At 45.9% G+C, this 14517-nt stretch overlaps 2 protein-coding genes across 3 annotated transcripts in view; both read left to right on the top strand.

The window, feature by feature from the left end:
* Nucleotides 1–1734, top strand: part of ATP6V0A2 (ATPase H+ transporting V0 subunit a2) — a 35208-nt gene extending 33474 nt beyond the window's left edge. For both annotated transcript variants that reach the window (XM_060118807.1, XM_060118806.1), the window contains one exon: nucleotides 629–1734. In XM_060118807.1, coding sequence (XP_059974790.1) covers nucleotides 629–728 — 100 coding nt within the window. In that variant the 3' untranslated portion in view covers nucleotides 729–1734. The remainder of the gene's footprint in view (nucleotides 1–628) is intronic.
* Nucleotides 1735–4647: 2913 nt separating this feature from the next.
* DNAH10 (dynein axonemal heavy chain 10) overlaps nucleotides 4648–14517 on the top strand; it is a 148158-nt gene continuing 138288 nt past the window's right edge. The window contains exons 1-4 of the mRNA XM_060118805.1: nucleotides 4648–5102; nucleotides 8954–9025; nucleotides 11767–11867; nucleotides 12987–13095. Of these exons, the coding sequence (XP_059974788.1) occupies nucleotides 4889–5102; nucleotides 8954–9025; nucleotides 11767–11867; nucleotides 12987–13095 (496 nt within the window). The 5' untranslated portion in view covers nucleotides 4648–4888. The remainder of the gene's footprint in view (nucleotides 5103–8953; nucleotides 9026–11766; nucleotides 11868–12986; nucleotides 13096–14517) is intronic.

Below are 14517 nucleotides of genomic sequence, written 5' to 3'. Positions count from 1 at the left end.
TACTTAACAAAAATCTAACACCCTACTCCCCCAGTACATACATCTACGTGTAACAGTTCCAGTGATATGTATATGTATACATATATTATTTAGGCTAGTTCTCCCCTTCCCGGGATTGGGATCTGTATTCCAATCCCCTGAGTTAAAATTGTATTTTGTTTCTGAGCTTTTGTCGCCGACACATAAAAGCAAGTTTATGCTTGCTGAATAATTTTGTGTATTTCACACTTTCGCTTCACTTTGGGTCTGACAGGTTGCTTTATCTTATTGTAAACCATATTTCATAATGTTTTACAGTGTATATCAGATTACTTGTCTGTGTATCCAGTTACTGAGGAGAGAGAGGTTCCTAATACTCATGTGTATGTCCATAGGGTGGGAGGTGATGTGAGGTGTCAGCGTTTTCTTCATGAGAAAGCCAGCAAAGGGCTGGTGTGTGTGTGTATTTTATCTAAGTAAAAGTATTTGTGCCAAGAGCATGTATGGAATGAAGCAACTTCAGAAGCACAGGAACTTTTTTCTTTTTTAACTTATAAATGTTGTTTTAAGAAATGTAGCAAGTGTTATTCAGAATCTTTCATTAATACATGGTTTTTTTTTTTGTTTGTTTTTGTTTTTTTTTTTTTAGGGTAGAATTTCAGAACAAATTCTACGTTGGTGCAGGCACCAAATTTGTTCCTTTCTCACTCAGATTACTTTCTTCGAAGTTTAGTGACGACATGGCATGACCATATTGCCGTATCCAACAAGCTTTCAGATTTAAGGAGAATTATCATGTTGTAGAATATCCTTATGTTATATTGATGATAGGAAAAATTCCATCTTCATTAACTGCCTTATGAGATAGCCAAATGATTCTGTAAGATATACCTCTTCCTCATATGTTAAATAATTTTGTAAAGTTTCTCAATTTCAGATATATAAATTTCTTTCAGTTTTTATGATGAGCAAATATAAGTTAATGCCAAAAGTTATGTTAAAGTTATTTAAAAAAATATATGCTTTGGGTAGAGAAGCCAATTTTGAATGGCTAATTGAAAATGGTCTTAAATACTTGATTCCTTTTCAACTTATTTAAAAAAAAACTAGAGTTATTCTGTCACCTGAAGTTGTCAGGTAATATTTTCCAACAGCTGAAGTTAAGTAGTTTTTAAAAAAATTCGATGATGGTTAATCAAAAGATTCACATTTATTTTGCTTGGTTAAAAGTATGCAAACTTTTTTATCGTATGCTATCTAGAATTACAAGTAGAATTGTTTCTACGATTTTGTCTTGTTTTAATAATTGGAGAAGATGGGATAAAATAACATACAACAAATGGTTATCCCACTTGTATATTTTTTTAAAGACTCTTATCCTGTTATCCTTACATAAAACCAGTTATGACAATTGTATGTTTGGGAAGATAAACTGTGTACTGAGCCTTAAAATCCAGTGTGACTATAGAAGATGTAATATGGATATGATTCGAACTTAGTGACTAACTTGGCTGATGTTTCTGAACCACAAGGGGTTTATACTGAGTGAAGGAAAGGTAAGAAGTAGTATTTTGTATATTTTTATAATAAAATATAAATTAAGATATTTTACCATGAAGAAGTTGCACCTATCCTTGAGAATAGTATAATTATAATGATTCACTTTCAGACTAATTCGAAATAAATGTCTAATAAAGGCATTTAGAGTTAAACTTTTGAAAACTATTTAGATCAGTTGAAAACCAATTCTTACTAAGCCATTAATGTATAATCTTCAGATTAAATTCATTTTTTCACTTGACATTTGAGTCAGTCCTGTTGAACATTTTGATCTGTCCTGTATTCTTGTAAATTATGTTCATTTTTCATATTTTACTGTAACTGATTTTAGATAATTATTTTCAAAAAGAAACCTGCAGTATTTTTGCTTTCTTAACATTTTGAGTAACTCACATGAAGAGGCCCGCTTGTCTCCTTCACCTTGCCTGGTGGTAGAGAGTTTGGGGTTTTCATTACAAGTTAAGATCATGGTAGCCCTGAATTTAAGCGTATCTTTTCAGGTAATTTCAAGGCCTATTTGCTGAGAGGCATGAGTTGAACATCATGACATAACTGTGACTCTGACATTAAACCTTTTTTTTTTTTTTTTTTGCGGTACGCAGGCCTCTCACTGCTGTGGCCTCTCCCGTTGCAGAGCACAGGCTCCGGACGCGCAGGCTCAGCGGCCATGGCTCACGGGCCCAGCCACTCCGCGGCACGTGGGATCTTCCCGGATTGGGGCACGAACCCATGTCCTCTGCATCGGCAGGCGGACTCTCAACCACTGCGCCATCAGGGAAGCCCTGAACCTTTTAAATTGTAGTAAAGATTCCATGCTACTCCTCTCATATGAGATGCTGTCCCTCATAATATCAAACATAAAACGATGCTGATGAAACTCTTAAAAGTGATACTGCTGGGCTTCCCTGGTAGCACAGTGGTTGAGAGTCCGCCTGCTGATGCAGGGGACACAGGTTCGTGCCCCAGTCCAGGAAGATCCCACATGCTGCAGAGCGGCTAGGCCTGTGAGCCATGGCCGCTGAGCCTGCGCATCCGGAGCCTGTGCTCCGCAACGGGAGAGGCCACAACAGTGAGAGGCCCGCGTACCGTAAAAAAGAAAAAAAAAAAATGATGCTGCTGTCAGCGTTAAGTTTCTTCAGAAAGGCACTTGGGCACTTCTTTTGGGTGAATAAGAAATCTGAATAATGCCTTCCAGGTTTCAAATGTGTCCCTCACAAGTTCTTATTTTTATTATTTTACTCCAAGATGGTAACTAATTCATCCTTAGGAAACCCACCATTTTAACTGACTAGTAAACTGACTAGTTAACTGACTAGTAAACAAGAGATGTACAGGATCTGCTAGAATTCTTTTCTGTCCCTATTGGCAGTTGTCACGGGGGCCGCTTTTTAATTCCAGCGAACGCCTCTATCAGGGCATAGAACAGAGGGTGAAGAGTCACTTTTCGACTGAAACCTATGCAGTACTGTAGAACGTGATGGTATAAAAGACGGATTGTCAGTCCTCATTTTTGTGAAAGAACTCTCTAGAATTACAGTTTGATGGTGTCTTTTAGGCACCAAGGTCAATTTTCTTTCTTAATGTAAAGCTGCTGGTTCCAGTGTCATGTTACCAGAGCAGTTGCTCTGTTTTGTTTGTTGAGCTGTTTGGTAGAACTATTATGTATACAGTTTTTAAGACATAACTTCATTCTCTTGATAGCAAGCATCCAGAGGAAAAATGGTCAGTTGTCTGGATGATGCTAAGTTAATCTGTTTATTTTCCTAACACGAAAAGTCACGACTGCTACATCTTCCAGTTTTCATTCGGGTGTTCATCCTAAAATAAAAACCCAAGGGATTTCTTCAGTAAAACAGTTTGATTTCGCCCTGCAAGGGTAAAGAAGGTCCTCGTGGTGATGTGGTTGTGCTGAGTTAAGGAGTGCAAAGGGGCTTTGATGGGGGTTACGCTGAGCCTGTGGCCTGGCAGTTTATCGTGGCTATAGGACTTTGAGGGGATCGCCTTTCACTGAGTGCCACTCTGTCCTCATTTCTGGAATGGGTATTTTATAACAACATTCCGATCTGAATTTTCATTCTGCAGCAGTTTAATAAGGCGTAGACTGTAGGCTAGGTAACTCTTATGTTTACAAATTAAAAATTCAGACACTTTAGGGCGTGATTCATTTTGGAAAACAAATAAAAATAACTTCAACTGTTCTGCAGTCTGCATTTAAAAACAACTTTATTAAAAATTTAAAGCCAGGTTTGCTTGCATGCCATCTGGTATATCTCCAGCAAGGTTATTAAGAAATCTTAATTCAAGATGATGAAAATAAGACAGTTCGGAGTAGTAATTTTCCAACAGCCAGGCCAATGATGCTGAACTTTGGTTTAGAATTTTAAGAAATACTTAGAACATTCCACCTGTTCCTTGATGGGAAAATCCAATAAGAAGGCTAGGTTCTTAGGGTCAGCCCAGTAATCTAGGGGCTCAGTGAGGGAAAACAACTGAACAAGTTAAAGATCCACAGATGTATGAACGGACAAATTTGCATCTTCCCATCAGTATTGAACTTCCCTTTAATAGTGAAAAATAAATTTATCTCTGTTTTTGAAACGTGGGTGTTTTGCTTTATTATGCTTTGGATTGGCTACAAAGCTGAAGAGCTTGGCTTCTCCTACTCTGTAGCCAGTGTCCCTTCTTGGGGCTCCCCCTTCCCTGATCCTGGTACACCAGAAGGAGCTGGCCCCTTCTTGGGAGTCTTCGCTGTGTATTTGCTCTTCTGACGCCCTTTGATCCATAGCGACCCGAGGGCTCAGACTATAGTCCTTTTGCCTCGCGTCCAACTTTGCCTCTTCCACCTCCGAGATACCGTGACCTTGTCTGTCACGTATCTTGCCACTGTTTTCTTATCGACAAAGCGGGCAGGACAGTCCCAGACGCGGTGGCGGTTAAGAATCACAGGAGGCCCGCATGCAGCACTTACAAAGCTCCTGGCGCACCTCCAGGTCTGCAGTCGGCTGCCTTCCTACACGTCTTTCCGTCCCAGGGCCTTGCGTGCGGCCGTCCGGCTCATCTCGGTCCTCCCAGGCGGAAGGGGGCGCCCATCCGGGGGAAGAGCCCCGGCCCTCCTCCGCGCGCAGGCTGGGGCGCCGCGGCCCCTCCCCAGGGGTCTCCGCGCCACCCTCCCGGGTCCCGCTTCACGCTTCTGAGAGCGCGGGACCCGGGTGCAGGGGCGCCCGCGGACCGTGGGGCCCCGTGCCCGCGGCGGCCGTTGCCGGGGCGCCTGTTGCTAGGGGTGCCTTTACCACAGACGCCCGCCCCGCGCTCCACTCCCAGAACCCGGTGCTGCCGGCTCTGCGGCGCCATGGACGACCTACGGGTGCTGTGGATGCGCGACCGAGTGTACACCGCCTTCGGCATCACAGACCCCCAGCTCTTCGAGGAGTTGCTGAACCGCAACGACCGCGAGGTCGAGGACCTCATCCTGCACTTCCTCAACCAGACCAGCGACGAGGAGGGCGCCGCGACTCTCTTCTTCTACCGCAAGGTGGTGCCCGAGGAAGTGGAGGTGGAGATCGGTGAGCCCTGCGGCCGCCCTCCCGCCGCGCCCCCTCCTGCCCCGTTCCCCGCCTCACCACCGCGGAGACTGCAGACCCCCGCCCACCCCGCTCTTGGCCTCCCGTGCAGTCCGCAAATGCTTATTGTCGCCCACCGTGTGCAGGCACAGTCCAGCCACTGGGTGAACTGGACAAGCCCACTTGGAAAGTCAGACCGTGAATGAATAATCACAGCAAACAGTCACTTAGCGCTTACTCTGTGCCAGGTACAGTTCCAAACGCGTATATCAGCTATTAATCCCATGAAGCGGGTGTATTGTTAACCTATTTTACAGATGAGCAAGCTGTGGCACAGAGAGGGTTAACTAGCTCATCCACACAGGTCATAGTAAAGACTCAGAAGAATATGTGTCGCTGTCCAATGACTTGTCATAGACGGATAGAGAAGTGGCCCAGGGGCTGAGAGGGTCAGTTCATCCTCACTCTCTCAGATGGTGACAGGGTCTCCCCGAGGGGGAGGAGAGTGTCCCTTCCTATCTTCCCAGGCTCCCGACGTGCGATTGTAAAGTAACACCAAAACAAGGTTTAAAAAAAAATTACAGTAGATTTAAACGTTTATGTTGAACAATTTAGCATCTTAAATAAAAATAATGGCAGTGGCTGATGCCCAGAACCTTCTGTGGAGGTGGCTGGTCCAGACCAGGGACACAGAGACGGCCTGGGGTGGGGGGAGGGGGAGACAGGACAGAGTGCAGGGGACACTCAGAAAGGAGACTGAGAGACACACAGGTTCTCTCCCAGTAGGAGCACCAGTATCAGTGCGGCTGTCATGGACCGGGTGTGTGTGATGTGTCCCATCAATGTCAGTCTCCTGTGCTAATGTCACATCTTCACGAGACTTCTGGATCCCCTACGGGACCTTTCACAGGGTGGGATGTCAGAGCCAGGCAGAACTATTTTTTTCTTAAAAGGCCGTAGGCACATTCATTCATTCATTCATTCATTCATTTATTTTATTATTATTTTTTTTTGCGGTACGCGGGCCTCCCACCGCTGCGGCCTCTCCCGTCGCGGAGCACAGGCTCCGGACACGCAGGCCCAGCGGCCATGGCTCACGGGCCCAGCCTCTCCGCGGCATGTGGGATCCTCCCGGACCGGGGCACAAACCCGTGTCCCCTGCACTGGCAGGCGGACTCTCAACCACTGCGCCACCAGGGAAGCCCGGCACATTTATTTTAAATGTACATTCTTTGCACAAAATAATATACATATTCACTGTAGAAAAATCCAAGCCCATAAATAAACAATAACAAGTTGCAGATGACACCCAGAGAGATGACCCTTGTAACATTTGGAATCTAACTCTATCCCCATTGGAATATAACTCTATCCCCACCTCCCTTCCCCGGCAGACCTTTGGACCTGGATGTTACATTATAATAGGACCTTGAATTTAGACTCTCATGATCACCAAGTGAAATTCTGGATACAAAGATACACTAACAGGATTGACTATTTTACATGTACCATATTTCAGTAACCCTGATTTTGTATACTTAAAAAAATACATATACCAAGACCCTAAGAAATGAATGCAACTTGGACTTCTTGTGACCTCTGAGGGCTTCTGTTAATAGTTCGTGGCTGTTTTCTGTGCTGTGTATACGACCACATGTTCAGCCCATTGTTTCCTGGCAGGATGCCCCTGTTCTATGTGAAAGGAGATTTTAGTCTCACTTCTGAGGGTCCCCCTGCTTAATTCCTCCAAAGCGTCCTCGGAAATCCCCCGAGCGCTATGTCTGTTTCTGGTCTGTCTCTAACCCACCCCTCAGCCCACCCCAATGTTCTTCCTCTCCTTTTCTGGGTCTTCTCACTGTCATCACATCTTGAGAATGGCAATGTATTCCCTGCTGAGGATGCCGCCCCCAGAAACTCAAAGCTACTGCTCCTGGGGGCACTAGAATGGTGTTGAGTTGTTGGGGGTTGGGTTCTGGACGGAGGTGGGGAGACGGGACCTCCTCCCCAGCTCCGGGTTTCAAGTTGTCACTCACCCTCTGCTTATTAAGCCTGCAGACTCACAAAGACCCTTGGACAGTTTTATTGGATCCTTTATGGGGTCTCTGGTTTGTCCAGAGGACCTGGAGTGGGGTCAATGCATGTCCCTTCATCCCTCTTTTCTCTCTATTTCTGCCTCTCCCCTGGTCAGGACTTCTCTCTGCTCCTAGTTAAAAATTGTTTGAACGGAGACAGATGCTGGCAGGGTGGTCTTGAGGAAAGAGGGGTGTCTGGACCAGCAGCAGCTAGTCCAAGATGCTGTTCTAATAGCTAAGCATATGTTGTTTCTTGAAATAATAAAATGGAATCATCCTGTCCATATCACTTGATAACTTGCTTACATTTTTACACAGTAATTTTTAGAAATTGCAAAATTACAGAGTAATTTAAGAATTACACGGTATTAAGTAATTAATACTTACTTCCAGTAAGTATTACTGGAAGATGTTCTCTTAAAAATTCACATAACATAGAATTTAGAAACAGAAAATAAAAAGTGAAAAAAGAATCCTTCACTCTTCCCTCAGCCCTGCTCCCACTCCTATAGGTAACCACTAGTGGTAGTTTGGTGTATATCCTGCCAGATCTTTTCTCAGATCTATCTATCTATCTATCTATCTATCTATCTATCTATCTATCTATCATCATTTATATCTTTCCAGATAATAGTATGTATATAATGATAATATGTAGATATATAGAGAGAGTTCCTGAAATCATAAATAAGATCACTCTTTATATAGTATGTTGTGACTGGTCCTCCCTCAAAGATATCTTGCAGAATTTTTCATGTCAGTACCTATAGATCTATGTAACTTCATAGATGTACCATATTTTATTTATCCATTCCCTAACGAATGGACATTTATCTTTCCACAGTATTTTATTTTACACACAATGTCACAATGTGCGTCTACCTTTGTACCCTTTCGGTATTTCGTAGGAGAGATTTCTAAAAGTGGAACTGTGGGTCTGGCGGGTGTGTGCATTTACAGTTTGGATGGGTCCTGCCAAACTGCTCTCTAGAATGGCCCTCCCAGTCCATACCTAGCAACGGTGATGAGGTGTCCGTTTGCCAACATCCTTGCCAACATTGGGTATTATCGTTAAAATTTTTGCCAACCCCATAGATGAAAGGTGGATGCACTTCCTCGTTCTCATGTACATTTGTATCATAATTAGTGGAGTTGGGCCTCTTTTGTTTATGCCTGATGGTCATTTATATTTCTTTGGGGTGCTTGTAACTATGTGATCATCCTGTGTCCTTCATCTCATGGAGAATTTGCACAAATCTTTCTTTCATGTCCCTTAAGGCTGTTTCCAGTAACTGGGATGTTTCTGTGGGACTGTGTGTTGGTTCGCAAACCACCCCCATACACGGAGGGCAAGGAGAGACCAGAGAAAGAGGCAGCCACTCCGGATCAGTAGGTGGCGGTCTTGGGCGTGGCTGGCCGAGATCACTGCCTGCCGGCATCTAAGAGTTTATAGAGAGGCCTTGCTGGGGTTCAGGCACCCACACTGTCTGGCGGTCTCAGCCACACATGGCCTCTCCAGGTGCATTCTTGAAACGGCTCCCACGGTGGGCATGGTGGGCAGGGTGGACATCCCCAGGACAGGGCAGGGGCAAGGGGCCTCTGATTGCCCGGGGTCAGCAGCGCGGGTCGGGCAGCGGTCCTGTCTTCTCGATGACCTCCTCCAGCCGACTGTAATAGGCACGACTCTCCTGGGGCTGCGGACCAGCCCTCAGTGCCAAGGACAGCAGTGGAACAATTACGTTTTTTTTTTTTTTTTTGCTTTTGCTTTATGTGGCTATAAAGACGGCGAGACTCCTGGCCTGTCTGAGGAGGAAGAAGAGGGAGAAGAGACCCAGTCGGCGGATAGAGCATCAGGTCTGGAATTGGGAGTGAGCGGCACTAGGGGGAGGGGTCCGCGTGCCCAGACTGGAATCAGTTTCTGCTCTTTTTTTTTTTTTGCGGTATGCGGGCCTCTCACTGCTGCGGCCTCCCCCGTTGCGGAGCACAGGCTCCGGACGCGCAGGCTCAGCGGCCATGGCTCACGGGCCCAGCCGCTCCGCGGCATATGGGATCCTCCCAGACCGGGGCATGAACCCGTATCCCCTGCATCGGCAGGCGGACTCTCAACCACTTGCGCCACCAGGGAGGCCCCAGTTTCTGCTCTTTACTTCTGTGAAGCTGCGACTTGGTAGGAAGTACAAGGAGAAAGTGCTGGGTGTGCACAGGTTCCTTATTAACTGCCTGGGGCTGCCATGACCAAGGGCCACAGACTGCGTGGCTTAGAACAGGTTCATTATTAACTGCCTGGGGCTGCCGTGACCAAGGGCCACAGACTGGGTGGCTTAGAACGGCACTGCCTTGAAGGAGGCAGTTGCGGAGGCTACAAGTTCAAAATCAAGGTGTGGGCAGGCCCTGGGGGCGGATCCTTCCTGGCCTCTCCCAGTTTCTGGTGGCTGTAGGCTTCCTTGATGTTCCTTGGCTTGTAGACACATCCCTGCAATCTATGCCTCTGTTGTCACATGGCTGTCTGCCCTGTGTGTGTGTGTATGTGTGTGCACGTGCATGTGTATATGCATGTATGTGTGCACGTGTATACGCATGTATGTGCACACACGTGTATGTGTATTTGTGTGTGAATGTGTGTATACATGTGTATATGTGTGTGTATGTTTATACATGTGTGTATTTGTGTATGTATGTGTATACATGTGTGTATATATGTGTGTGTTTTTATATATAGTGTACGTGTGCATGTGTGTGTGTCAGCATGTATGTGTGTGATTGTGTGTATTTGTGTGTGTGTATACGTGTGCGTATACGTGTGTGTGTGTGTGTGTGTGTGTGTCTGAATCACCTCCTTTCTCTCATAACAACACCAGTCATTGGATTCAGGACCCACCCTCTCCACTATGACCTGTTGACGGAAATAATAAACAATCAATAATAAGAATAGAAAAGATTTTTTTTGTTTTTTTTGCGGTATGCGGACCTCTCACTGTTGTGGCCTCTCCCGTTGCGGAGCACAGGCTCTGGACGCGCAGGCTCAGCGGCCATGGCTCACGGGCCCAGCGGCTCCGCGGCATGTGGGATCTTCCTGAACCGGGGCACGAACCTGTGTCCCCTGCATCGGCAGGCGGACTTTCAACCACTGCGCCACCAGGGAAGCCCAGAAGAACCTATTTTTAACCACAACATAATCCCCTCCCTAGTAAAGGTTGGGGGAGGGGAGAGGGAGGACTACAAGTTTAGAAATACAGACCATCCATTTTTACTGAGACTTGTCTAGGTTGGATTTTGATAAGACAGACGGTGGTCATGAGGCCCACAGCCATGTTTACTGGTGGCTTCCTGCTTTGGCACCAATAAGCCCGTGATCAGGAAAGGCTTGGGAGAGAGGAGGCTGCTTGAGAAAAGGGTCAGGAAACTCTTCTCTGACACAGCAAATTAACGTTCCTTCCGAGTGTATTTTTTTCTTTTCTTTTCTCTTTTCTTTTTATCGTGGTAAAACACATGTAACATGAAATACCATTTTAACCATTTCTAAGTATACAGCTCGGTGGCATTGAGTATACTCATCAGTGTATTTTTGAGTCCAGGCTGTTGCTCTTGCTGTAATAATGCTGCTTCTCCTGGCCGTAGACTGTTTCCTCTGCCAGCCAGCATGCCCGACACTCAGCCAACCTATAATCGAATCCTCCTGAGTCTGACCCAGTAGATGTTATTGTCCCAGTTTATGGATGAGAAAACCCATTGCAGAGAGGATTCCGACCCCACACGTTGATTTGATTCCGAAGTTGCGCTGAGTTTGTCCACTGCCTTTCGAAGGAAGAGCCAAACAGTTCGGGAAAGCTCTCCCTTCTCTGCAGGCTTCATCAGCAGCTCTCAGGGCTGTGACTGGCAGGCTGTGAGGTTTCCAGGTCCACGTTGATAACTGTAGACTTGCAAGGCATACATACATTCATTTTATTTAGATTACTTTTCTTTCCAACCCCCGTCAGTTTCAGGTTTTATAGTGAAAAAGGAGTAGACGCTAACATGTTAACTCTAAGTCTCATCCTGAGGATAAAACCCCCCTTTTAAGTAAGAATCTCAGAGAAGTCACTCATCGGACCCTGTAGCTGGAACACGCACACACACGCACACATGCACGCACGCACGTGTTAAATTTCCGACTGAGGACCCATCAAAACTACAGCACAGGGCTTCCCTGGTGGCACAGTGGTTGAGAGTCCGTCTGCCGACACAGGGGACGCGGGTTCGTGCCCCGGTCCGGGAGGATCCCACATGCCGCGGAGCGGCTGGGCCCGTGAGCCATGGCCGCTGAGCCTGCGTGTCTGGAGCCTGTGCTCCGCAACGGGAGAGGCCACAACAGTGAGAGGCCCGTGTACCGCAAAAAAAACCAAACCAAAACAAAAAAAACTACAGCACAAATCTCCTAATTATAACGTAAGTCAAGGCTTCAGTAGGATTCGTTTGTAAAAAATGTACATTCAGCTTTTTGATAACATGCCGATTGAATGAAATATGCTGTTGTCCAAGATGCAGGTCTGGTCTTGATGGTAGGAAACCTTCATTTTCCAAGTATTCCATCTCATGTATTGAATCATGTTTTGCAGCTAAGAATTTGCAGCTGAGAACGTATTCCGTACCTCAGCCTTCCACTGGCCTAGAAGATGAAGAAATGGACCAAGAGAGGGTAGAGAACCCCCATGTCAAAGTACGCATGGCTCTTTCTCCTCTTGGGTGGGGTAATGGGAATTTCACGCCCTCAGATGAGTCTGGGTAACTGATACAGCTCATACAAGGAACGTATTGTATTGGAGTGGAGATGATAGAATCCTGTGTCTGGGGGTCCCCGAGATCACCCTTGGATTGAATGATTTGCCACAGTGACTCACAGGACCCAGGAAGGCTTTTATACTCAAGGTTATAGTTTATTTCAGTGAAAGGATGCAGATTAGTATCAACAGAGAACAAGGCACACTGGACAGAGTCCAGGGGAAAATAGGCACAAGTTGTCCTTTCCAAGTGGGGCTTCAAGGACAGCCTTCCTTCTCGCAGGAGCCATGTGTGACAACACGTAGGACATGGTGCCAACCAAGGGGGCTCACCCAAGCCTTGGTGTCCCGGGTTTTTACTGGGGGTCAATCCCGTAGGTGTGAAGTGCCCACAGTTAGTCTGCAGTGCCTCCCGGCCGCCCCAGAGGACAAACGGATGCCGTGTGACCCAGGGCCCCAGGCAAACAAAAACGGGCATTCAGCATAAATCATGTTGTTAGTATAAACTCTGCAGCATGACCCAAGGCCCCGGGTATACAGAGCTGCTCAGATCAGCCGGGATGTTCCAAAAGCTTAGAGGTTATCACCTAGGAGCTGGTTCTGGGCTAGTCTTGAGAACCGTTGGAACGTGCAGGGTTTGGACAACCCAGGCCTGCTGAGTTAACCATTTACTGCACAAATCCCAGGGAGGGAGCATAAAGTTAGGATGTAAACATTTGGCCTGAGCTGTGCTAAATGAAATTAGGTTCAGCTGCTCTGTGAATATGCCTCCCCACAAAATACTCGAATTCAGAACAAGTTTCTTGCAATTTGTGGCCCAGAAAAGCTCCATCTGGACATTTCCCAGGTCACTTTATTCAAGTGTAGCTGCAGTGGCCAGTTGGTGAAAGAGTCAGGCTTAGAGTTCAGCATCTGGGTGAATTTCAGCTCATGTGTGTGGTCTGCTGGGAGATGAGTTCAGCAGTGCGTGCCGTGGAGAGCTCAGGTGTACGTGAATATTAGGTGATTTGGATGCACGGTTGTATCTCTGCATGACTTTTTTGTTCCCCATGTTTCAGAAAACTGTTAAGCAAATCGTGGAAAAGACATATCTCCATGTGCTTCGTACTCCTGTTCCTGAGGAATTTCTGAACCAGAATGTGGTATTTTTTCTCAGAAATACAAAAGGTATCTTTCCAGCATGAGCGTGTGTGAGTGTGGGTGTGCATGCATGTGCGTGTGTATATGTCTGAGACTCTTTAAGCATTTGTCCTTGAGAAGATAGCTTTTTTATCAGTACTGTCAATCCTCATTATTCACGGATTCCATATTTGCTAATTCACCGACTCACTCAAAATTGTTGTAACTCCCAATCAGTATTCGATGCTTTCATGGTCATTTAAGGACACATACAGAGTGGGGAAAATTTGAGTCACCCAACACTCATGGACCCAGCTGAGGTCAGGCAAGGCTGTGCACTGCCTTCTTATTTCATTGAATGCTATAAACAAGTGTCTTTATCGTGATCTGTTTAGTATCACAGTTTTCTAATTTTTGTGGGGTTTTTGGGTGATTTCGCTGTTTAAAATGTCCCCAAGGAAGGTGCTGAAGCGCTGGCTAGTGCTCAGAGAACAGGATGGCTGTGATGTGCCTGGCAGAAAAAACTCGTGTGTTACATAAGCTTCGTTCAGACGTAAGTGATGGTGCTGTTGGCCATGAGTTCAATGTTAGTGAATCAACAGTAATGTTAAATAAGGTGTCTTTAAACGGAAACACACATAAAGAAGGTTATATACAGGCAGACCTCATTTTATTGCGCTTCACAGATACTGCATTTTTTTTTTTTTTTTTTTTTTTGTGGTATACGGGCCTCTCACTGTTGTGGCCTCTCCCACTGCGGAGCACAGGCTCCGGACGCGCCCGCTCAGCAGCCATGGCTCACGGGCCCAGCCGCTCCGCGGCATGTGGGATCCTCCCAGACCGGGGCACGAACCCGTCTCCCCTGCATCGGCAGGCAGACTCTCAACCACTGCGCCACCAGGGAAGCCCTGCATTTTTTTTTTTTTACAAACTGAAGGTTGGTGGCAACCCTGTGTGGAGCAAGTCTATCAGGGCCATTTTTCCAACAGTATTTGCTCACTTCATGTCTCTGCGTCACATTTTGGTGATTCTCTCAATATTTCAAACTTTTTCATTATTTATTATATTCGTGATGGTGATCTGTGATCAGTGATCTTTGAAGTTACTCCTAGGATGCACTGAAGGCTCAGGCGATGGTTAGCATTTTTTAGCAATAAAGTTTTTTTTTCTTTCATTTTTTGGCCGTGCCACATGGCATGTGGCATCGTAGTTCCCCGATCAGGGATCAAACCCGTGCCCCCTGCAGTGGAAGCGCGAAGTCCTCACCACTGGACCGCCAGGGAAGTCCCAGCAATAAAGTATTTTTAAATTAAGGTATATACATTGTTTTTTTTAGACATAATGCTATTGCACAGTTAATAGACTACAGCAGAGTGTAAACATACCTCTGCACTGGGAAACCAAAAAATCCGTGTGACTCACTTTATTGCGATATTCGCTTTATTGTGATCTGGAATCAAAACCACAGTA

This window comes from Mesoplodon densirostris, chromosome 15 (genome assembly GCF_025265405.1).
Source record: "Mesoplodon densirostris isolate mMesDen1 chromosome 15, mMesDen1 primary haplotype, whole genome shotgun sequence".
NCBI classification, from domain to species: Eukaryota; Metazoa; Chordata; class Mammalia; order Artiodactyla; family Ziphiidae; genus Mesoplodon; species Mesoplodon densirostris.
The sequence above is the reverse complement of the archived record's forward strand: the minus strand, read 5'-3'. Positions and strand labels throughout refer to the sequence as shown.